The sequence below is a fragment of the Cynocephalus volans genome, chromosome 12 (assembly GCF_027409185.1).
Source record: "Cynocephalus volans isolate mCynVol1 chromosome 12, mCynVol1.pri, whole genome shotgun sequence".
Lineage (NCBI taxonomy): Eukaryota > Metazoa > Chordata > Mammalia > Dermoptera > Cynocephalidae > Cynocephalus > Cynocephalus volans.
Window position 1 is genome coordinate 27,416,288 of NC_084471.1, and position 25,781 is coordinate 27,442,068.

The following is a 25,781-nucleotide window of genomic DNA, read 5'->3' on the forward strand; positions in this document are numbered from 1 at the left end:
CCAGAGAAGTCAAATAATTCCCCCTGACGTCACACAGCTAGTGAATGACAGAGTAAGGATTTGATCCCAGGTAGTACTGCAAATTCTGCAGTGAGGCAGTTGGCCCCTTTGCCTTTTGAGGAGGAAACAGTGGCTAATAACTCACTTGCTCAAGGCAGAAGTGGTGGAGCTGGAGTTCCACCACGGCTGTCTGAGCCCTCAACTCCAAGCCATGGTGGCTCATTTACCCAGACAGTGTCCCTTAGTTGTGAACATGATAGCCTTTGCAGTCTCCCTTTGTGGAGGGAAAGCTTCAGAAAACCTTACCTTAGCAGGGAGTGGTTGCCCAATACATGTTTGTGGACTAAACAAATGAATGAAGATTGCCACACTCCCTAGTGTCACAGTTGGCCAGCAGGGTGCATTTTACAGTTGAGTAATTCCAGATAAAGACAGGAACATGGTGTTTAGAAGCTGCCCTCAGTGCAGGAGGAGGCAGACAGAAATGAGGGGAGAGGGAGAGGCTGGGGGTCCTGATGAGAGGGGACCAGCAGCAGGTGCAAACAGGGGCTGGGACCCCAGGGAGGGAGACCCCAGGCCTTTCCACCGGCAGGGCTGGATGGCAGGGGGACAGGCGGCTCTCCTACCTGCATCCCCCTCCTTCCCAGGCCCTAGCTCCACTGCAAAAAAAACCCCACAGGGACACCCGCGGCTCTCGATAAATATTTGCCCAACCCGTGAATGAGTAAAGCGAGGGAGGAGGCGTGTTTTGAACGTCCACCCTGGTCCTCCCGCCGACCACACCCCGGCAGTCACTCCCGGATAAAACTCTGCCCGCCCGCCCGGGCCGGCCTGACTCGCGCTCCGGGGGCGTCATCGGCCGCGGGTGCAGCCGCGGGGCCATGCCCAGGTTCACGGTGCACGTGCGCGGGGAATGGCTGGCCGTGCCCTGCCGGGACGCGCAGCTCACCGTGGGCTGGCTGGGCCGCGAGGCCGTGCGCCGCTACGTCAAGAACAAGCCCGACAACGGCGGCTTCGCCTCGGTGGACGACGTGCGCTTCCTCGTGCGCCGCTGCAAGGGCCTGGGCCTGCTCGACAACGACGACCCGCTGGAGGTGGCCCTGGAGGACAATGAGTTCGTGGAAGTGGGTGAGTGGCCACGGGGGAGGGGCTTGGCTCGCTTCGGCCGCCTGCCTGGGAGGGAGGCACCGTCGTGTCACCCTTTGGAGAGCGAGTCGCAGTGCAGACGCCTGCCAAGCCTCGGGGCAGCTCAACTTCTCACACAACCCCGAGAGATGGGTCGAGGGGACTTCTCACGAGTCAGGCAGCTAGTAAGGAAGGAACGCTGGACTTGAACCCAAGGCTGCAGGCCTGCATCCCTGTGCAGTTACTGAATCACTGCGAAGGTCCTTTTGCCCTTCAAAAGAACGTCCTCAGACTGGGGCCAGAGGTCCAGAGGCATAAGGAGCTCAGATGTCAAAGAATGTAGAGCTGGGCTTGGGGGTGGAGGTGGGAGTCAGATCTGACACTCTCATTTAAACCCCTGGGGCAGAGTGGTATGCCATTGAGTATATATACCACGTTTTCTCATCCAGTCGTCTGTCAGTGGACATTTAGGTTGATTCCAACTCTTGGCCATTGTAAATAGAGCTGCAATAAACATGGGAGCGCAGGTATCCCTTGGACATGATGATTTCCATTCCTTTGGGTATATACACAGCAATGGGACTGCTGGGTCGTATGGCAGTTTCATCTGTAGTTGAGGAACTTCCATACTGTTTTCTATAATGGCTGTACTAATTTACAGTCCCACCAACAGTGTAGGAGGGTTCCCTTCCTCCACATCCTTGCCAGCATTTGTTATCCTCTGTCTTTTTGATAATACACAAATATATATAAAATCAATTTTTTAAAGATTTCAAAAAAATAAAAAAATAAACCTCTGTGTCTCTGCCCAGATACCTACATTTCTGCCTTTTCCTCTCCCTCTACATAAAGATGCTAAGACCACACAAATGCCATCGAAGTCACTTTAAAGCAGCCCTTTCCATAGAATTCAAGGGTGACAAACCATTTCTTGGTGTAACAGCGATGGCAAATGTGACTGTATGTTGTGACCTGTAGGAAGTCTCTCTTGCATTCTTGTTTCAGTTATAGAAGGCGATGCAATGTCCCCCGACTTCATTCCATCTCAACCAGAAGGAGTTTACCTGTATCCTTCCCTGCGGGTTCTTGGTCTGCTCTGGGGGCTGTTGCTGCCAGCGGTGGGGCTGGGATTTTTCCACACTACCCAATATTTTCCTTTACCTGCCTTCAGATACAGCAAATACCGGGAGCCTGAAAAGGTAAGCTTTAATCTACTTTCCTTTTGTTAAGAAAACTAAGTCCTCCTCAAAATTTCTGAGTCAATCCTATCAGTTAGCACAGGGCTTTCTCCAGCTCTGTGGAGCAGGGGAAGGAGGCTTGGAAAGGCATGGTGCTTTTGCTTTCTAACTGTGCTTACTCAGCTCCTCCTAAGCAAGCTTTTTCATTAGCACATTCATGTCTCACATACGTGATGAAATCTCTAAAGTATCAAAGTTGGGTTTTGCTGGAGGCTTTCTAACTCTCTTTGTTAGATCAGTTAAGCTGTTCAAACTCACTGAGATTCCCGTCTCTTTGGTGCAGTACATGGCTTTAGACGGGGACAGCCTGACCACAGAGGATCTGGTCAACCTGGGAAAGGGACACTACAAAATAAAGGTAGGGGAGGGGCAGGACATCCTCTGGCCATTTTTGCTGCACATGAAAGTCTTTCACAAGCTCACTTCTGACCATCCTTTTCCTAGCTCACCTCAACTGCTGAGAAGAAGGTACAAAAATCCAGGGAAGTCATAGATAGTATCGTGAGAGAAAAAACAGGTCTCTTTTTCTCTTTATGTTATAAAATTCCTTATACAGACTTAAAGAAAAAATCCTGCATCTAATCATATAATGTCTGCTTTTTTATTCTAGTTGTTTACGGCATTACTACAGGTTTTGGGAAATTTGCCAGGACTGTAATTCCTATCAATAAGCTACAGTAAGTTTGAAACACACATACATTCACGTTCCACCTACCCCCATCTTTGAGATTTTTTTTTCCAGCAAGGGAAATAATTAACATTTGCCTCAATTAACAGATGAGCAGGATGAGGCTTGGGTTAACTTGCAGGTAAGCTGGTTACAGCTTGAAAACACAGGCTGGCTGGTTTTTCCCTTTGCATCTCTCTGCCCCATCTGTCCCTCCAAGGACTTAACCATTCTTCCCCTCATTTTCCCAGCTAAGGGAACATTTTCACTGCATGGCATCTAAGAGGATTTTCACTGTTTTCTTCCAGGGAGCTTCAGGTCAATTTAGTACGTTCACATTCTTCAGGTAAATCATGCAAACCCTTGGGTGCCCCCTAGGTCTTGTTTGATTACATGAATAAAGCATCGTACAGTGTGAGTCATCCCATAACAGCCACAAACAGCTAGTGCATTCCAAGGACTAGGTGCTGAGGCAGAGGAGGGGAAGCAGAAAGGAGCAGACGAGACTGCCTTTCAGCTGAACTGCAGAAAAAGGAATGGGCCAGTTGGAGGGATGGGGTTGGACAGGGCATGTGTCCCATCCTGTTGAGAGTGGTGCATTCAAGGAAGGAAGTGAAGGATGAACTTGGGGAATGAGTTGGGATGGAAAAGTCTGTCAAGGATCAGTGCCCTTCAAATGGGAAGAGCTTGTGCTAAGGAGTCTGGATACTATTTTAAAGGTGTTTGGGAGGCTGGGTGTTCACTGGAGCATTCCAGGAAGGGGAACCGAGATGAAAAAACTGGGGCTTATTTTTGTCTGGAAGTGGGGCTCTGAGAAGCAAGACAAGCAGGAGGGATGACAGTCCAATTATCTGAGTCAAGAGGGGAAAGGCGACAGGAGACAGGACTGAAATGGGGAAAGACCTGAGGAATGGAGGTGGCTGGCAAGTGGAAAGAGGTTTGGTTTTTCTGGAGAAAATATCAGTTCTGTTTTGTAGGTGTTGGGAAACCACTAAGTCCTGAAAGATGTCGGATGCTCTTGGCTTTGAGGATCAATGTCTTAGCCAAAGGATACAGCGGCATTTCCCTGGAGACCCTCAAACAAGTTATCGAAGTGTTTAATGGTAATTCAATGGATCCCCAGGCTGACCCTCCATTGAGGCTAGGCATGTACCACAAGGTAGACTTGATTGATGGGCTGCTGAGGAATCGGCTGAGATAAGAAGAGAAAATAATTGAGATGAGTGAAGAATGAGCTTGTAAGAAGGAGGCTAACTAGGTAGGGGGTGCAGATGCTACTCCTGTGGATTTTAACCCATTCTACATCACCCTTCACTTAGCATTTGGCATCTTTAAGACTAGAACAAGCCCCTTAAGTCCACCCTTAAGGTCGGGCCTGAACCTTGGATTCAGTGGTGCCTGAACACAGTTAGAGAAGTTGTGTCAAGTTATCTGGGGAACGTAGTGATTCCTGGATGTTTATCCCAAAGACCAAGTTAGTAGTTCCAGCTGGTGCCTGAGAATCTGAAATCTTAGTGCTCCCCAAGTGATGGAATAACCAGTCTTGCACACTGAAATCTGACTTCTTGTAGAGGTAGAACAGAAATGCAAAGAGGTTAACGACTCACTTATAATCATCATCATGGCCATGTAGTGGCAGTATATGATGCATCTCAGCTCTCTGAGGCTTACTTCTTAGGAAAATTCCAATATGGATACCAGCTCTGCAGTGCCTGGAAAGCTTTGTCCCTTCTCGCAGATAAGGATAAGACTTCTAGGTCAGTGGAGGCTCAGGGTCTCTGTGTGGGAAGGAAACGGGAGAGAATCAGGGTTGGGCAGTCACAAGGAGGAAAACACATGCTCGAGTTCCCATGCTATGGACACAGGCGACATAAATATGATAGGTCAGCCAGTGAGGAGCAATTTGAATGAAGAAGCTATAGTATGTAGAGCTGTGCTCAACAGACCAGTAGTGATACCAATTTCTACTCCTGCCCTGGTCGGCCCTTCTATAAGCCTAAAACCCCAGACAGTGCAGCCCAACCTAGGGCCCAGTTGAAGCACCTCTGGGTCCCAGAGCTCTGAGGATTCCTCAGGGTGAACTATGATCTGGCCTGTGGATGACAGTGCTTTATCCTTTGACATTATGTAACCATTGGAAAAAATATGGCTATCAGGAGTCTGATTTTACTTTAGAAAAATGAAGCCTCCTTTTTTTGGCAACTTTTTGGACATTTCTCACATAACAGTACATGTTCATTTATAAGTGTGGGGGGGGGTGTGCAGACTGAGTGACTGGCAAAAAAGAAGAGACTAAGTTGCCTATGACTTTACCTCTGCAGAGAACCTCTTCAGCACTTTGGTGCACCCTGCCCTTCTAGAACAATTTGTATTACTTTTTTAATGTAAACATTTACATGTTTCCAAAGATTTTCCGATAACTTTTATTGGCTATATATCATTTGGTCACATGAATGTCCCTTAATTCCATATTTAGATAATCTCCAATTTTTTCTTCTTATAAATAAGGCTGTAATGAACAAAAGCTAGTTCCTGATCATGTCTTTAAGATACATTGCTAGAATTTCTAGATGTGGAATTATTGGGTCAGGTTAGAGCATGCACACTTTGAAGGCTTTGTTACTGGGAGGCGCCTTCCTTCCTACTCCTCTCCTTTCATCCCTTCCTCCCTCGTTCCTTCCCTCCCTCCTTCCTCTCTTCCTCCCACTGGGGGAAGGAGAGGGCCTTGGCAAAGCAAGGATAGCCAGAATAGCAGTACTCTCGGAGTAACAGGTGCCTACTTCTCTGCAGCCTCCTGCCTGCCCTATGTTCCAGAGAAAGGAACCGTTGCTGCCAGTGGAGACCTTGCCCCACTCTCTCATCTTGCTCTCGGGCTAATTGGAGAAGGGAAGATGTGGTCTCCAAAGAGTGGCTGGGCTGATGCAAAATATGTAAGTCTTTTTTTTTTTTTTTAATGATTTATTTTATTTTTTTATTTTAATTTTATTTTGTCGATATACATTGTAGCTGATTATTGCTCCCCATCACCAAAACCTCCCTCCCTTCTCCCTCCCCCCTCCCCCCCAACAATGTCCTTTCTGTTTGCTTGTTGTATCAACTTCAAATAATTGTGGTTGTTATATCTTCTTCCCCCCCCCCCCGGTTTGTGTGTGTGTGTGTGTGTGAATTTATATATTAATTTTTAGCTCCCTCCAATAAGTGAGAACATGTGGTATTTCTCTTTCTGTGCCTGACTTGTTTCACTTAATATAATTCTCTCAAGGTCCATCCATGTTGTTGCAAATGGCAGTATTTCATTCGTTTTTATAGCTGAGTAGTATTCCATTGTGTAGATGTACCACATTTTCCGTATCCACTCATCTGATGATGGGCATTTGGGCTGGTTCCAACTCTTGGCTATTGTAAAGAGTGCTGCGATGAACATTGGGGAACAGGTATACCTTCGACTTGATGATTTCCATTCCTCTGGGTATATTCCCAACAGTGGGATGGCTGGGTCGTATGGTAGATCTATCTGCAATTGTTTGAGGAACCTCCATACCATTTTCCATAGAGGCTGCACCATTTTGCAGTCCCACTATCTGCAGTCATTTTTCTAGGCTGGACACCAGGTGTACTTGCATGCTTTAATCACTGAATCCTGCAGCAGCCCAGTGAGGGAGCTGCTACTGTCCTTATTTTATAGGTGAGACAAAAGCTTAGAAGTCAAACCAGGCAAGGCTTTCAGCTTCTGTACTTGACTGTGAGCCTCCTGGATTTTGATCACCTTAGTGAAAAGGTACAGTTGCTTGTGTTAATCCCAAGAATTTATTCTGTACCTACAACACTTCCAGTGTCTGTTGAGGAGTTCACACACTGTCACTATTTTATTAGGAGCTTGTCTCACAGGTGCAGAACTGTGGATCATAGCACTTACTCTATGTCCTCTGGAAAGCAAGTTCAATTTATCTCCAAGCTCCTACCCTGGTGGCTAATCAGAAAGGCTTGTTTTTGATAAAGCTTTAGTGTTTTCTTCATTCACCTCTGAATTCCATCAGAGCAGCCCAGAGCATCATTTAAAGTACCATTTAAAGTATCATCTCTAATCAATGGCTGGGAGGTCCTCTAATAAAGTGAATGGGGCAGAGGGCCAAGACGAGGAAAAGCTAACAGAATATAACTACCTTTCACAGCGATCAGCCTGACCTTTCTAAACAGCAGATCCAAGCAGGTTCTGGTTAAAATCTGTAATGCTTCCCATTGTCCTTACGATACAGTCTAAACATAAAGGGGCTTACAAAAGTCATGTTATACTCCTAATCCCTCCTCCTCATGGGTCTACATCACAGAAGCTGGTGGCTGCTTGCAGTCGGAATGTGCTGGCTCCTAGGCAGAGGGCCCAGCTCAAGTCCATGCTCCTCCCCACTTGGCTCGCCCCTGTTTCTCCTTCTGAAAAGTCCTCTAGGAAGCTTCCCTCTCTGCTCTTTGGTTCTTTTCCCTGCACCCCAAGTCCCTCATGCCCCTCCTTTGTGCATCTTATGTGCTTATCTTCACCACACTCTACCCACTTCCTGCGTCCTTAAGTTCTCAACACCCTATTCCTCTAATTGCCCCTGACCTTGTCTGTCTCCGTTTTTCCTACCCCTGCCTCAGCCCAACCCCCAAAACAGAATCTGGCATGTACTAGGTACTCTAAACTACCTGTGAAATTGCTACAGCAGATAGTGCTGGCTCTGTCTTGTTCTTATTTAACTCCACATTCCTTCTTCCTTAGAGGGGCCTGAATTGAGTGACTCTTTTTATTTCTGGGGAAGATTATTCTGTCCATTTCCCCTCAGGATTCTGTTTCCATCTATTACAAGGGATTCCATAATCCCCTCTTCACTGGGACTCAGGCATTTGCCACGGAAGCCCCACTCCAAGGTTTTGCAGAAATGAGGGTGGAGGACTGTTTAGGCCGAGCTCTGGAGGCAGGGGAGTTGGACAGGCAGGGCCCAGCCTTAGCACAGCACAGGGGTGTGTGCGTGTGTGTGTCAGGAAGCAGAAGTAAATAGGTGGATCACTATGGTGGAAACGGAACACAAAGGACCTAGAAACCAAAACTTAAGGTTGATTCTGTAGACAATAGAGCCCTAACTTAAATACAAAAATTACCTGAAAAATAAGTCTGCTTTCAGACTAAAGGACAGAACTAGAGAATAGACCAGAGAATATGAACAGAGTCTGTTCACTTAGGTCTAATCTTTTACAAGATGGACCTTTGGGCTTAACGATCCTTTATTGGATTCCATATGAAATTAGAAATAGGCTGTTATTTCATTTGATACTTATTTTCATAGTTTTAATCATTCTACAGGTCCTGGAAGCCCATGGATTGAAACCAGTTGTTTTGAAACCAAAAGAGGTGAGGAGATTCAAGGAAAAATTGCTCATTTGATGTCTTCATTTATGTACTATTTTCGGTCTTAATATCAGCCTCACTGGTTTCTTAAAACAAACACAGCTTACGTGTTTGTTGAAAGTTGGTTACTGAAGAAAGGGCTCCTCCATATGCATTGAAAAAAATTTTCATTCCACAAATGCTTAAGGATTCTTTTAAGAATTTAACTTTCAAATTGAGTTTTCTAAGGATCCCTAAGAGATGCTCTCAGCCAAGATCCCTTAGGATGCTCTAAGCCAAGAGTCTTGGACCAGAATTGTTCTAGGATGTCTTATCTCCAGTGGTAATCAGTTAAAGAAACAATGCAGCCTAATAAAGAGCTAAAGATTTTATGTGCAGTCTACACTCCAGAGCTACATTGCTGCCTTGACGGTGGGGATACTTAGCAGGCATTCCATTTGCCAGACTTTGTACTAACAGTTTCACATATGATGGCATTTATTCCTCAAGTGCTTAAATAAGCATTACTGCCCTGAACTTTAGAAAATGTGGGTTAACATAGTTCAGCTGACTGGCTAATTTTTCTCTTACGAAAGCAGAAGATATGAAATCCACTTACACGTAGGTTAATTACCATAAATACAGTAGGATACTTTTCTCTCCCTCCCCAAAGGGCCTGGCACTCATCAACGGGACACAGATGATCACCTCCTTGGGCTGTGAAGCTGTAGAGAGAGCCAGTGCTATTGCACGGCAGGCGGACATTGTGGCGGCCCTGACCCTCGAGGTGCTGAAAGGCACCACCAAAGCCTTCGATACTGGTCAGCTTGGTTCTTCCATTCGGTTGTTATTCATTCAACCAGAGCTGGCAGGGTGGGGTGGTTGAGGTCTTTCGACACAGAGTGGTGGGGGTGGGTGGTAGGAAAGAAGGAGAAAGGCCAAGTGCATGTGGCCCCAGTCCTGCTACAGCTTCATCCGAGTCATGCCACACTTGATCCTCGAAACAACCACTTTTTACAGCCACGCTGACCTTTACAGTTAAGTGACCAAACTATGTGTTGTCTTAGGAATCTGTTCACAGCACTTTAGAACTAGACTAGGACTAGGGTTGGTCCCGATAATAAGAAATAGGACAGAAAACTGTCTGAAAATGACTTTAGTTAAATTAGGCCACTATAGAGATACCTTCTATTAACAGCCCAGTTTTAAGGGCAGGCCTAGTGTCTTGAGTTGAATTACCAGTGGGCCCAGCACGTAGTTTGCACTCAGATATTTCAAGTAGAAAGAATAAAGTCAATATGGAAAACTGTGTTTTTAGAATTAAGTTACTAATTTTGAGTGGTGGTTAAGGACCCCTGGGACTTTCGAGGGCCATGTCAGCACCTTAGATGGTCCTAACCCATTGATGATCATTCATTCTAATATCAGGATTGCTCAGACTTTTTCACTTTTATCAATTCTAGATATTCATGCTCTTCGCCCTCATCGTGGGCAAATTGAAGTTGCTTTTCGGTTTCGGTCACTATTGGACTCGGATCACCACCCATCAGAAATAGCAGGTCTGAGATGTTTATGTGAGTGAGCTTATTTGGTTATGAGTTTTGTGGAAAGGATTAGTAACATGCTCCTTGTCTCATCCCTCTACTTCTTCTGCAGAAAGTCACAGGTTCTGTGATCGTGTTCAAGATGCATACACTTTGCGCTGCTGTCCACAGGTAAAAACAAAACAAAACAAAAAACAAAGTTTGTTTTCTTTCCCCAAATTCAATGGGAAAAATAGAAAAAGGGGAAAGTGTTAGAAAATCATGTCATAGTCAGTTATAATCCAGATTTCTTTATTGCCCGTATTTAAAATTATGTATATCATACCTCCATTTGTCCAATTATTATAAAGTCCCTATTCTATATGGTAGACTGTTTTCTTTTGAACTGCTTTCCTCAACTTGCTATGTTGATTTACTGCCCTAAATTTTAAAAATTCTCAGTAATAAGGTCATCATAACCAGTTAATAGAGTCTTACCAGTTCTCCCTGTTAGATAAAACTTCAACCGGCCAGTTAGGGATGGTCACAGGAAAGTCTAGTCACATCATTTCAAAATTCAAATGCATTCTATAGTCAGAGGTAAATCATTAAATGAATCTGTGAGGCTTACCTTCAAATTAAAAATGCAGACTATCTGGGTTGGCTTTAGGCATTCTGTATTTCAGACGTACAACTTATTTCCATATGGCAGTTAGTTGATTGAGAGATTAAGAGGCATCTGAAGAAACAATATTTCAGCTTGTGCAAAGTTCCAGTCTATAATGTAATACAGAATCCTCCCTAGAGTAAACACCCTCATTTTCTTTTACTCAGCAAGTTCTGTTCTAGCTAGCTTATCAAACAGTAGATCAAAAACATCCATGAGGAAGAAAGGCCAAGTTAGTTCTTCAGTAAGAATAAGTCCTAGTTTAAGATCTCTTTGATAGTATAATAATGTTAGCAGACTCTCTGTAGCAGGTACTATTATCAGTGACTTCCATGTGTTCAATCAAGTAATCTTCACAACGAGAGATAGGTACCCTTCCTCCCATTTTGCAGTGGGCTAACTGAGGCACAGAGTTATATACCTTGTCCAAGGCCACACCACTAGATCTCTACTTCCTTGATTTCTGGGAGAACCCAGAAGGCAGGTGTTGCTTAAGAGCATCGTGGCTGTCTTTGGGCTTGGTACCAGGTAGCTGCCTGATTTGTGACCATTTTCTAATGTGATACCTTCATGCTTCATGAACTTAACCTCCATGGGTAACAGCTACCATCTGAGTGATCTCTCTGAGTTGTGCCTAAGAGTTAGTCCACATTATCTTATTTACTTCTCACAAGCCAGAAGGTGAGTTCTATTGTCTGTTTTCTAAGTCTGTTTCTGTTCCAAGTATAAACTAAAGCAACTTGCCCAAGTCCTACCACTTACCTGGAGGTGACTACACCTGTGTCTAGAGTTGGCATTTTTCCTCCTCCACCATGCAGTTTTGTATAGATCTATCTGATGTGAACCCATATGATAATGAATTTGTTCTAATTTGTTTCAGTGAGAATACAGATTTATAACAAAGTTATTTTCATCTTCTAAATGAACAGAGTGAAATTTCCATGGTTATAGCTGCAAAGCACTTTCTGGAGAAAGACTGAAGATTTCTTCTCAGAAGAATATTGATACCCTTCAGAGAATCACTTGGTCATGGATCTTATTTTGATTGTATTTTAGGTCCACGGTGTGGTGAATGACACGATAGCATTTGTAAAGAACATCATTATCACAGAACTGAACAGTGCGACAGATAATCCTGTATCTTTTGAATGGTAGAATTCCAACTGGTAATTTTGTGATCTGCTGAAGCAATCATTTTAGGTAGCACCTCAGGTCTTTCACTTCATTTCATAGAGTAAATGAATTAGTAGCTGAGGCTCAGGGGTTAAATGTCTTTCTCCAGGTCAGGGCTGGTAAGTAGCAGAGGCAGCCTGTGAACTTGCTCTCATGTTCCAAGTCTAACATGCCGTGCTTTCAAGATTGACCCAGTCAAGATGAAAGGAGATATTTTCAGCATTGGCTGACACGTGTCATGAAGACATTTGCCCTAAACCCCACCACAGAGCTTGTTGATGGAAGGACCACGTCACAAGTGTGATTGTGTTGGCCTTTAAATATGTAGGCCTTGCTGGTCTTGGTGATGCCAGGATGCATTAAACAGAAGGCAACTTTTTAATACTTTGATGATGCCAAAGTATTATCAGAGTCATTTCTGACATGGGCTTTACTCAAATCAGTGTTTCCACATTTATATGAAGAATAGTGGAATACTTCCATTTCTCAAAGGTGGAGCTCTCCTTTCCTCGATGGTGGGCTTATCTATCTCAGGGCCATCTGGGTTTTGCTATGAAATTTTCTGTGATGGCTTAGTTCCCCAGAAGTTGAGGTGACCAGTCAGGAGTCACACTGGCAAAGTCTTCACAGAGACAACACTGCCTTTGAGGACGACCAAACCCTTTAGGAGTTTATTTTTCCTATTCTACATCTCAGTTCTCAACACTGGAGAAAGTTCCGTATTAGCATCCTTGAAAGCAGCTCACAATCTGGGTTAGCAGACAGGTTTCACAGTGGCTGTGTAAGGTTTCTCACAAGAGATTTTTAATGTGCCTTCCCTGACAAGCCTACTTCAGGGTGTGTTTTATGTTCTCTCACATTGTTTTACAGGTAAGACAAACCCATGCAAAAGTAATCCTCAGGATCGTGGGTCTCTGAACTCCCCTCACCACCACCCTACTTCCCAAATGGACTGGTAGTTTTCATGAACTCTGTGCAGTCTTATCTCATGTAGCAGTTCTTGCACTGTAGGGGAGAGGTATCCATTCTACACCTACAAAATTTGAACTTTGAAGGGTATCTTATAGAGTAAAAAGAAAGTTACTATTAAGTTACTGGATATGGGGGAGGAGATAATTGCCTACTAAATTCTTCTCCTACTTCTTGTCCCAACAAGAATTTCACCCCAAAGTCCTTTACTTCCTCAATTAAAAATTTTAAATTATTGCTGAATTTCTACTAGGCTAATATTTGAGAGTTCTGCTGCAATATTGGTGTTATCTGAAAGAATATGTTTCTCAGTTTTCTATTGCAGATACAGAGCCCCTATCACATAGTGCTGGATATGATAGGAGTTAAATTCTAATCGCTATAATCTAATAGCCAGCAAACAAATTTGGAACAACTGGAGGACAATAGAATATGTTTACATTCTAAATTGGTGCAGAGATCAACTGCTACAGGGATTCAGAAAATGGAGAGAAGACCAGGACCTGAGAGCAGGAGCTGGGCCTAATAGACCTACAGTTACATATACAGAAAAGAGTAACTCCAAACTTGACCACATGCATGTAACACATGCATCTCCAACTCTTTGAAAGCCAGAACCTTTTTCACACATAGTGAGTTCCTAGTTAACAGATGGTAAGTACCCTTTAGCCCAGTAGGTGAATAGTAGCTCTTTGGAGCGAGGAAGAAAAATGTGTCACTGCCTTTGCCTGGGGGTGCCTGTTGGTTGCATGATAGGATGAATGGGATTATCTCTGACAGTAATAATATTCAGTGGATCTAAAGCTGCCTCCTATTTAAATAGTTTCAGCCACCATTTGCTATTGAAAACTGGCACAGGATCACTATATGAGTATAGAGTTTGAAATTTTTCCTGGAATTAATTGTTCCAGACATTTTGGTGGTTGCTCATCAGCAAAGTCTTCCATTCAACAGATTCTTCTATGGAGTACAAGTTCACAGTGCCCACTGTAGAAATAGAATTTGCTTTCAAATGGGTGTCCTGGTCTCCTTAGTTTCAGGTTATAAACCTTTTGAGGGTAAGTGCTAACCACCAGACTAGTATCGTTATGGTGCCTGAGAATCTCTAATTTCAAGTGGAAACATCATTTAATGCTCCATGTTTCTTGGCCCCTAATTATGTGTGCATGATTCATTTTTAAGGTGTTTTTGGGGGGTTTTTTGCTTTTGTACCCCTTGATGTTAACACTACTTGTTGGAAGACCCTTCTCTGTCCCTCCACTCCACAACTGTACAAGAACTGCCACCTCAACATTAAAAATAAGTCTGTTGGGAAGGAGTTATACCTGAAGGGATCAGTAAATGTTATGTTCAAGCCTTAACCTGTTTTGAAAGATGGTCTTTGCCAGTAGGGGAGAGACTATTTCTGGAGGAAACTTCCATGGTGAATACCCAGCCAAAGTAAGTTTGTTAGACTTGCTCTTGACCCTGAAAGCATATTCTAATGTAGGACAACTAAATAGAGACATTCTTTCAGGCCCTGGACTATTTGGCCATTGGCATCCATGAACTCGCTGCGATTAGCGAAAGAAGAATTGAAAGGCTCTGTAATCCCTCCCTCAGTGAGCTGCCTGCCTTCCTGGTGGCTGAAGGTGGTCTGAACTCTGGGTTCATGATAGCCCACTGCACAGCTGCGGCCCTTGGTAAGGACAAGGACACTACCCTTTTCCCAGATCACAAGGCTGTCCATCTAAGGGCCTTTCCATTGACACCTGAAAGTATCAAATTTTGTCTTTGAATGAGATCTAACTTTGCCACTTCTGTTGGCATTCTACCTCTCTCGGTACAAATGTAGCAGGTCGACTCTAAAATTTTTTAGAAAAATAATATAAAATAAAACCAAAATTATGTTATACTGGAACATAATAATACAATAATGCGTTTGTAAATAGACCATTTCTCTATGGAAAGCAAGTTGACATTGCATACAAGCTTTATTTCTATAGTTTTTTTCCAAATCTCAGTGTGAAGACTATGGGAAGGAAAAAGACAAAGATGCTTATAAATTAGCAGTGAAACTTGAACCAACCTGAATGACTAAACTCTGAATGCATTCTACTAGACATACCAACCACTAAACACATTGAGATGTTATTGTAGCATGCAAAACTTCTTATAAGAAGTCATGTACCCTCTATGAAAATTGAGCTTCTATATAGCTGATTTCTGACTCAAGATTGTAAGGGACAGATGAGTAACACATGAGAACAGCGCCTGAATTATACAGTAAATGCTAAGGGTTTTATTTATGTTCACTCCCAGAATCATCACAACACCACCACCAGGTAGGTGCTATTCATTTACAGCTGAATACCTGAAGACCTGAGAGGTTAAGTGACTTGCCCAATAATGCACAACTAGTAAGATGTACAGCAGAATTCAAATCCACGTATATTTGGGCTCCCAGGGATGTGCTCTCATTTCAGTTAATGAGGATCTCATTTCAGTCAATACTTAATCCAAAAACAGGGTTGCCAAGTTTAACAAACAAAAATGCAGGATTCTTAGTTAAGTTTGAATTATTTGGGGCATACTTATACTAAAAAAGTATTTGTTTTTTATCTGAAATTCAGATTTAACTGGGCGTCCTGTATTTTGTCTAACAACCCTCCCCTACAAGGCAGGATGACCTGGTAGTTAGTTAAGAGCATAGATGCTGGATATAAATCCCGACTATGCGTGAGGTATTGAGCAATCCTCTTAATCTTGTTGATCCTCAGTTTACTCCTGCATGAAACGGGGATGATAAATCTACCTAATGGGGTTTTGAAGATTAAATGAATTAATACATATAAAGCCTTAGAACTGTGCCTGGCACATCATAAGCACTGAATAAGTATTAGTTGCTCTTAATATGACTACTAACCCCTTCCTCACCTAAGCCTTTACTAAAAAACACAACCAACAAAGAGCCACCGAATTCACCTTTACCTCCAACCCAGTATTTGCTCACCTGCCTGCTTATTAAAATACCTCTTTAAAGGGTACAGACTTTTGAAGGTAACATGGTAGCAGGGGGAGGGTAGTTGATTTCTAGGGAACATTACAGACATTGGCAAGGCTCCTTTGGACGTGTTCAGCTTCCCAAGCTGCCTGTTGAAGTTGTTCAGCTTGCTTTCATTGTAACAAAAATAGTGTTTTTCTTTTTTTGGACACTTGTAAGTTATTTTCCTAAATAAGCCTCATCACAGACTTCTAGCCCTCAGTTTAGTTTCCCAGGACTTAGGATTTACAGTTCCGAAACCTGGAAAGTCCTGAGCAAACCAGAATGAGCTGATTATCTAGTTTATAACTAGATTATCTCAGGTTAGGATCCCTTGCAACATAGAAAACAACAGAAGCTTCACTCAGGGCCTCTCTCAAGGTCAAAGAGAGGAGAAAAGACTTTGAGTGTGACCTCTCCTGACTTCTGAGTCTGGGGAGAAGGAAATTTGTAATGTGGGTCCCTGCTACTTAAAATGTAGTCCTTGGACCAACAGTATGGCCATCACCTGGAAGTTTGTTAGAACAGCAGAATCTCAGGCCCCATCCCAAACTCGCACTGTAACAAGATGCCTGAGTGATTCACATGCACCATAAAGTTTGAGAGGCCCCAATCTAAGCCATCCCTAGGATTCCCCCGCCTCCTGGAGATATCTCTGGCAGTCATCAAGCCCTTGCTTAAGTCCACAATATCCATTATGTCATCATTGAACAGTCTGAATTGTTAAATCTTCTTACCCACAATCTGTGGGTCCAGCCTCAATCCCCAAATGCCACACCTGAATTCTCACCCTGCCTCTTTTGGTGACACAACCAGTCAAATTGTTCTCGAGTTCCTAAAAATAGCCATCGTGTCTTTTTTCCCTGTTTCCCTGGCATGCTAAATGCTTCCAGTGTTTTCAACTTGGCTTTTGTAGGGTTCCCAGCTCCCCATCCTGGTTTTATTTCAGAATTCACTATAGCCTTAGAGTCCTTCCCACTTTGCGGAAAAATCGACCTGCTTCCTTTTCCCAGAGCATCTTTGTACCATCTTGGATAATGGCCAAGAGCTCCTGGAGAGGAGCACCCCATGCTGTGCAGCACTTTGAGGAAGTCAAGTGTCCTTTTGGCACTTGATCCTATCAGGAGCCTCCTTAACTCCCACTGGTGTCTTGCAGTTTCTGAGAACAAGGCTCTGTGCCACCCCTCGTCTGTGGACTCTCTCTCCACCAGCGCTGCCACGGAAGACCACGTCTCCATGGGAGGATGGGCAGCGAGGAAGGCCCTCAGGGTCATCGAGCAAGTGGAGCAAGGTAATGCGACAAGTCAGGGATGGCAGGCTTCGCTGATTATTATGTCACTGGTTCTCAAAGTTTGTTCCACCCGTAGTATCAGCATCACCTGGGAACTTGTTGGAAATGCAGTCTCAGGCTTTCTCCCGGACATGCTGAGTCAGAAACTCTAGGGACGAAAAGGGAGCCACCTGTGTTTAACAAGTCCCCAAGTGATGCCGATACTCGCTGAAGATTAAGAACCAAGAGTATAAACTGGCTCCTCAGCTGGATTTTTTTCATTTTTTTTAATGAGACTTTTAAAACATTCTGAAGTGAAAAGTGCCATGCAGCCTCGCTCTCTGACTCAGCAGCTGGTTAGCACATTTGCTGCTTTTTTTTTTTTTGTACTTTTCCCAAATTATTTTCAGGCAAATCTCCAACATTATATCATTTTATTCCCACATACTTTCTCTCTTATTAAATATGAATGCTTTCTTATTTACCATGATGCCTTTCCACATCCAACAAAATTCAACAATAAGTCGTGGCATCACCACAAAACACATATTCAGTTTTTCCTAATCATCTCAATGTCTTTACAGGGGGTTTGTTCAAATCAGGATTCAAGGCCCATGTTTTAATTTTGGTTGTCATGGTTTTAAGGTTCTTTTAATCTAGAACAGTCCCCTCTCTTTTTTTTTTTTTTTTTTTTTTTCTCTCCCATGCCATTGACTGGTTGAAAACCCAGGTCAATTTCCTGGTGGAAATATTGCCATTCTAGATGTACCTGTTAGCTTCCTGATGGTGTCACTTTTAACTTGTTCCTTGTCCCATGCATTTCTTGTATGTTGTAGTTGACCCTGAAAACTTGATAAGATTTAGGTCCGACCTTTTTGGCAAAGACACTTCATAAAGGGAGAGCTGTGTAAAGCCAATCTCTCTCTGCCTTTTTAATTTGTTTTGTTTTTTCAAGAGAAATTGCCTTCCTTTAGGCATTGTTCTCTAAGTTCCTAAATTTATGCAACTGTATTGGAAATAGCTGGCTGACAAAAGAATATCACTATTTTAAGATAAATGTGTGAGAATTGAGCATCATTTTTTTTTTTTTTTTTTTAGTGGCTCGCTACTACAGGGATCGAACCCTGGACCTTGTTGTTATCAGCATCATGCTCTAACCAACTGACCTAACTGGCCAGCCCAGGGAATTCTTTTTTTTAGTAACAGCTGTATTGAGATAAAATTCACATACCTTATAATTCACCCATTACAGTTCATTCAGTACAGTTCATTCAGTGGTTTTTAGTATATTCAGAGTTGTGCAGCCATCACCAGTCAATTTTAGAACATTTTCATTAGCCCAAAAAGAAACCTTCCCCAGTTTCCCCATCCACTCCAGTCCTAGGCAACCACTAATCTACTTTATGTCTCTATGGATTTTCCTACTCTGTACATTTCATATAAATGGAACCATATAACATGTGGCCTTCTGTGACTGGCTTCTTTCACTTAGCATAATGTTTTCGAGGTTCAATACTTCATTCCTTTTTATGGTTGAATAATACTCCATTGTATGGATAGACTTGGTTTATCTACTCATCAGTTAAGGGACACTTGGTTTGCTTCCACCTTTTGGCTAATGTGAATAATGCTGCTGTGAACATGTACAAGTTTTTGTGTGGACGTATGTTTTCATTTTCTAGAGTAGAATCGCTAGGACATATGTTAACTCTATGTTCATCTTTTTGAGGAACGACCAGATTGTTTTCGCAAAGTTGGCTGCACCGTCTACATTCCCACCAGCCGTGTTTGAGGGCTCCTATTTTCTACATCCTCACCAGCACTTTTTAATTATCTGTCTGCCACGGTGTTCTTCATGTTCACTTCTCAGATGGTTTCACCACTGAACATGTTGTTCTGGCCAAAAGCTGAAAGATTCACTCTTATCTATCTTCCTACCTTTTATGCAGTTCATCAGCAAATCAACTCCACCTTCAAAAAACGCCAGATTAAGCCTCTGTCATCTCCTTCTGGTTGGTCTCCTTGTTTTCATGACTTCCTCTACATCCACCATACATAGTAAACCAGGTTCTTAAAACATAATTTAGACCGTGCCAACCCCCTGCTGAAAATTTTCCAGTAATTTCCTATTGCTCAAAACAAAATCCAACCCCGTTACTGTGGTCTGTGAAGCCCTACATGATCCGGCTTCTGCCTCTTGCTGCCACTTCTCTCCACCCCATTCTCTATCCTGGAACCACAGTATTGTTCTTGTACCTGTCAACACGTGCTTCCCTACCCCAGCACCCTGCTGGAACTTCTGCCTGCAGTCCTGTCCCCAAGGACTTCACATGATTCCCTGCCTCACTTCATCTACCTAGCTGCCCAGATTTCGTTTCAGATGCCTTCCCTGTCTGTCTTAGCTAAAACAGCAACCACTATCCTTTCCCATTTTGGTTGTTTTTTGGTTTTTTTCTAATAGCAGTTAGTAACTCTGATATACTTAAGCTTATATATCTTTCCCAGTAAAGTGTAAGTTCCATGAGGGCAGGGATCTTGTCTGCCTTGATCACATCCCTACATGGACCTAGAACAGTGCCTGGCACAGACTTGATGCTCAAATGTTTGCATGACAATGAAGTTGGCACTATAGGTCCAAATGATACAGCTAGTTCATTCCATGTAGTTCTCTACATTTACCTCGAAGAGGTGAAATCAGGAAAAAAAAAACAAAAAAAAAAGAATGGCAGTTTGTATTTCAGTCATGTTCATTGTTACTTAAGTTAGCTTTGATTACAGACGCTAAACAGATACCTATAAACCTCAGAATCCAGTGGTGCTAGATATCGAGTACAAGGTAAGCACCTGTTTGTTATAGCACCTAGTGATTCTTCATTGCACAGGTAACTAGTGTGGGAGCACAGAAAGAGTAATTCCACCTGGTTGAGGTGGAAAAATATCTACCACTTGAGCACATGGGCTAGACAGTGAGTGAGATATACTTGGCCTCCATGCTCTTGGAAATTAGTCTGGCCAGAGAGGCAGACATGGAGCAGCAACTTGGCAACTCTTTGTTGCACTTAACATTATAAGTAAAGAACAGAGTTCCAGGAGGATATAACTGAACCTGATCTAGTCTGAAGGGACGAGAAAACACATCTCTGAGGGAGTATTTAAGATTAAGACCTGACCAACAAGTAGGGCCAGCTAATGGGTGTGTGCGTGTGTGTGCGCACGTGCAGGCATGTAGGCATGTGTGTGCGATATTAGTTTTACAAGGGAAAGGAAGGGAGATGTGCACAAAATAAATGGGGGATGTGTCGAGATGAAGATACTTATAGGACATGCAAGTACAGATGCCAAAGCTCAGGAAAGAGCTGAGATTAATGTTGAAGGTCACTGCTCTCTGCATGGAGTAGCTGGAGACTACTAGAGGTAAGAAGGATAGAAGAATACCAGGAACAAAATGTTGGGAGAGAATTACATTCGGGAGAAAAGAGGACCAGAAATATAATAGCCTACCAGAGGAAGGAAGAAAACTTTGCAAAAGGGAACAGCTTAAAGAGCTCAGGGTGGCAGAGGTCTGGAGGGAGAGAGCAGATGCAAGGTCAAGAGAAGCAGGCTTTTCTTAGCGAAAGGAAATCGGGTGTGGATAAAATGAATAGTGTTCGAATTTTAAAACTTTGAGAAAATACTCATGTATTTGCAATGTATCTAAGTAGTACTTTTATTTACTTGCTTAGGATAGTTTTAATTCATGTGAATTATACTCTGTTAAGGTGGAAAAACTAATCACATAAAACTAGAAGATGTTCCTATGATTCTTCAGATATTTTCAGTGTTTTAAATTTTTTTTGGAGAGTTGAAAGTGGTTATTAGGCCACAGAATATCAGCTTATTTCAAAATAAATGAGAACCGTAAAAAATAACTAGCTAAATCAAGATACGCTGAACCCCTTGCATTTGTAATAATGAAGTGCATGGGTTTTTAAATCCCAGTTGAGGGCTTTTCAGGGATTATTTAACAAAATGTTGCAAGGGTGGCCACTTAATGTTTCCCTGACATGTTTCACGTTTCTCTCTCAGATATTTACTTCCCAGTTTTCTCTGTCTTTGAAATTAGCTATCTTCTTTTGATCATCTCACTAATACTTTTTGAACATTTACTATGTGCATTCAGTCTTTTAACTAACTTAATTTGCTCAATGACCCTAGAGGGTGTGTACTATTATCCCATTTTGCAGATCAGGAAACCAAAGCAGAGGTTAAATAATGTGGCCATCTACAGCTAGTGAGAGTCAATGCTAGGATTTAATCCCAGGCAGTTGATTCAAGTCTGCTGTCTTAACCCCTCCCCTATACTGCCATATTGATTACAATGTGCCAGCATCCTCATGGCTTATCAGACCTACATTTGCAGGATTATTCTATATGTTTTGCTGTGGAAGTTATCTCAAAATGAAATCTCTGAGTTGACTATATGCTATTTTAGTCACATCTTTGTAGTATCTGTGAAGTTGGGGATTGGGCGATGACTTAGTTGATTTGGCAAAAAAAACAGGATTTATTCTGGTCTTTTAAGAGGCTTCAGATGAAAAATATCTCTTCTAACCCACCAATGGGAGAGGATGAAGTTGTAGGATCTATTGTGGACCTGGAAGAAACTTCACACCTTTTAGTCCAGTATTCTCACTTGACACATATGGAAACTGCAGTGCAGTTAAGTAAGTGTATGTAATGCACACACTTATTTAATAGAGCTGGGGCTCAATAGCAGGATTGGATATTCTCTTGGACTTTCTTCTCTACCCACATGGCACATGCTTGGCCAACAAACCTTGATTGGAGGACATGAATGGGGGAAATGGCAGATTTTGCTAGTGTAGATCAAAGCGCAGCTTCCTGGGTAAGGCAGGGGGTCTGGTAATCTATTCAGGTAAATGTCTGACTTCTCCCCTTCTTGTCATTAAAGATACAGCCAAGGGGTTAGAAAAGCAGGTTTAAAATGGTAACCGAATACCAAGGCAACTTCCTTCTACCAATAGACAGAGAATCAACCTCCTGTGAGTTGGCTAGTGATGTCTGTCAACTTCAAGGGATTTGTATTCCTCAAGTATGAAGTCAGACACTGACCAGCCATCCTCCTGTTTTAGTGCTGGCCATCGAACTTCTTGCAGCCTGCCAGGGCATAGAGTTTCTGCGTCCCCTGAGAACAACCACTCCACTGGAAAAGGTCTACGACCTGGTGCGCTCTGTTGTAAGGTAAAGTCAAACAGATCCCTGGAAGTCACACCATTTCAGAACTGTGAACTTTGGCAGCACTTCGTGTTTGGCTGATGGGTTGTTGTGCTTTCTCTGCAGGCCCTGGATAAAAGATCGCTTCATGGCCCCAGACATAGAGGCGGCACACAGGCTGCTCCTGGAGCAGAAGGCAAGCTGGCTACGTGGCTTATCTTAGTTTTTGGTCGTTATAAAAAGCAAAGTACAAGGGGGTAGAGATGGAGAAATGTTGTCTTGGTCTATTGTTTTCTGGCTGTTCCTTGGAAGTGAACAAAAAGCACTTAGGCAACTGGCAAGGCCACTAGAAACCATGTGATAAACCTGGAGTTTTGGGACAAGTATCTATGGGGAGAAAAAAAGATAAAAGATTCACAGGTCCCCCTCCTCAAGATGTCCTCTTTTGCTCAAAAGAAGTTTCTGTTCCTGGTGATGCTGTCACCACCACCAGGTGCCGTGGCTGTACAGACTTGGAGATACAACAGAGCCCCAGGTTTATACTTCACAGGGCTTTGAGTCTATCTGATGCTGCTCTGGTGTGTCCCTGCCCGTTTCACTGCGTGCTTGTTTCCTCTGGTTACACTAACCATAGACTCAACTGATAGGTACAGATGCCTAGCATGCCGACTTGTCTTTTAATATATTTTATGTGCTGTAAACCTTTTGAATAATTTGTGGGTCTCATGCACCCTAGAATCACTTGATTGCCCTCAGAACAGTTGCTCTGCTCTTAAGACCAATCTTTCCCTGTGATCTTCACACCTGCCGTTTCTAAGTGCGTTCTGCATCCATTAGGGGGCAGTCACTTGCCTGCTGCAACTTTGGTGCTAGCAGAGAGGTGTGCGAGGTTCACCCCGGAAAGAATAGGTTTTTTAAGGTAATACAAAAGAATAGGAAGGGCTCCTTGCCTGGCAGCAATCAGGAAAGAAGCAGCTGCAAACCAAAAACAGAGCCTTAATCTGAGATGATGTCATGCTCAAAAGAGAATAGGTTGGTGGGTGGAGGCAAAAACTAACCAAGGATCTGAGGTAGGTGCTTCTCACACCTTAAAACGTGAATCTCCTGGGCATCTTGTTAAAATGCGGATTCAGATTCAGTAGGTGGGGGGGGAGGGGGGAGCTGAGGTTTTGACTTGTCCGGGTGCTGCTGAGGCTCAGTGGGGGCACAAGCCACACTGAGTTGTCAAAGGCACAGAGCCCCTGTGGCATGGAAATAGAGCAACTGCCTTTCATCATTCGAGGCTTGCTTGAGAAAACACTCCGAATTCTCTGGCTTTTGTTTGTTGTTTGGTGGGTTGCTTGCTTGTTTTGCTTTGGAAGAGTAAACAGCTTAAAATCTTCATGGCAACCTTAGAAGTTTTGGACTTTGTATGTTTAAAGCTTTTAATGCAATTAAAGACTAATTGACATAGGTATGTGTCAAATGTCTTAAAATGAAAGCAAGCAAACAGCCACTGTGTGTCTAGTTAGGTAGAGGATATTCTGACTTGGGAGGAGGCTGGTGTTTCATTGCACGTGTGGAAACAGTGTCATCAGTGTTTCAACTTTGTTCTGTCCTTGCTTCTCAGGTTTGGGAAGTAGCCTCGCCATACATCGAAAAGTATAGAATGGAGCATATTCCAGAATCCAGACCTGTTTCTCCAACAGCCTTTTCACTAGAATTCCTTCACAAGAAATCCACCAAAATCCCTGAGTCCGAGGATCTGTAATGAATGGGCTTTGTCATGGATTAGCAGATCAGATGCCACTTAGTTTAACCCAAAGCAGTATTGTACTGAAAGAGAAACCTGAGAATTGTCCTAGGTAGATCAATCCATTATACAAGGGTACTTCGAAAAGCCCATAGAAAGATTAATATTATCTTTCGATTCTATTTTTCCTCAAACTTTTTGAGGTACCCTCATGTGAGTTAGTTTTTCTAAAACCTACTTTGGTTAGGCTGGTGGCGGTGTTACAGTTGCTAAATCCAGCAATGTGTTCCTGTTGCCATAGTTCAAGATGCACCAGGTGTTTTCAGTTTATAGGAGTTTTCTTTTTTTCTTTGGGGGAGGCAGGTAGGTGGCCTGTACAGGAATCAAACCCTGGACCTTGGTGTTATCAGCACCATATTCAAACCAACTGAGCTAACCAGCCAGCCCTGGGTTATAGGAGTTTTCTTTCTTTCTTAACCATTATCAACAGGCCACTCACTCTTAAGGGTAAGAAGACCCCCACAATTACATGGGTCTGTTTTTTATACTTAGCATTAGATGGACTCAAATTCAGAAACAGATTGATAGCATTCTTTTCTTAAAAACGTTAGGGTTTTGTAAACCTTATTTTTTTTACTTGCTTTGACAAGCTCTCAACCAGTTCACTTTCCTGGCTGATTGTACCCTGCCACAATATAACAAATGTTTCTTAATATGCCTTCATAAGTAACCATGTTAAGTCACAATTTGTTCTTAAGCTGCTCTTTCTTCTAGTAATTGAATCATAATAAAGAGTAGTCAGTAGGTTTTCAGCAGATAAATAAGAGCTGGTTAAAACCGACAAGAGGTTTTATATGGAAAGGAGTTAAGAAATGACTATAAAGATTGCTATTTGGGTGGTCCTTATTTAACTGTGTATTTCATATGTATAAAATATCACTATACAGATTCTCCAAAATGCTTAATTTAATCGTATACTTAAATTGGGGTTTGAGGTTACTCTATTCACATTCTTATAGTAATGTTGCATGAGAAGCTTCCTTGTTACACAGGTAAGGAATCCACGGGGTCGTTGACCAACATTCTGCCTGAAATGGTAATCATTAAAATGATCCCTATTGACAAAGGTCAGATGGGCCCTAGGAAGTGTTACCCAATCTGTTTTTTCCCCCAAGAAGAAGATAAAAGACCTTCTGGGAAGTTTTAAGTGTAATTGTCCAAATGAAAAATGGGTCAGATGGCCTCTTGGCTTCCCAGGACTGTGATCTGTGACTTTGTCTCCATCTATACAAACGTGCACGAGCGCTGCAAGTGCAAGAGTTTGAAAACACAGCTCTTCGAAACTGCAGGTGGTCAAGAAACAGACAGACATGCTTGCCACCTTGCCTACCTGATAACAGTCAAAAATAGACCCAACAGTGTATTTCATGATAGAGTTTTCACTCTTTAGATTGCAACCGGGCCACAGGAAAGGTGGAGACCAAAGTGAAAAATGCTACCTAAAGCCATTCAGGAGCAAAAAAATATGCTGACGAACCTGCTTACCTGAAGGGTGTTCTCGGTGCTACTCTCTGCTGAAATATGACACACACTGAAGTTTATTCATTCTTATCCATGAGCTGCTGTTGGGCCAGTGAACTCGTCTGATGGCTGCTCTTCACTCTGGTTTGGGGAGTGCTGGGTCCCCCACCGCTACCCCCCATCCCCTGAAGTTCTCTGGGGGCTTTGTCACTGAGTTTCTCTATGGCTCTGTTAGTAACTGACATCACATATCTTCAAGACAAGTTCAAGGTAAATATGGAACAAACTAAGTCTCAACTGC

At 43.0% G+C, this 25,781-nt stretch overlaps 1 protein-coding gene across 1 annotated transcript; it reads left to right on the forward strand.

The window, feature by feature from the left end:
* The first annotated feature begins 881 nt into the window (after nt 1–881).
* Nucleotides 882–23,977, forward strand: HAL (histidine ammonia-lyase). The gene is made up of 20 exons (XM_063076052.1): nt 882–1,128; nt 2,131–2,191; nt 2,297–2,324; nt 2,647–2,721; nt 2,808–2,880; nt 2,974–3,040; nt 3,339–3,376; nt 4,008–4,133; nt 5,821–5,960; nt 8,366–8,413; nt 9,063–9,210; nt 9,853–9,948; nt 10,046–10,104; nt 11,636–11,716; nt 14,096–14,161; nt 14,238–14,403; nt 16,900–17,034; nt 22,146–22,254; nt 22,354–22,423; nt 23,837–23,977. The coding sequence occupies exons 1-20, from the start codon at nt 882–884 to the stop codon at nt 23,975–23,977; spliced, it is 1,974 nt and encodes a 657-aa protein (XP_062932122.1).
* The last annotated feature ends 1,804 nt before the right edge of the window (nt 23,978–25,781 follow it).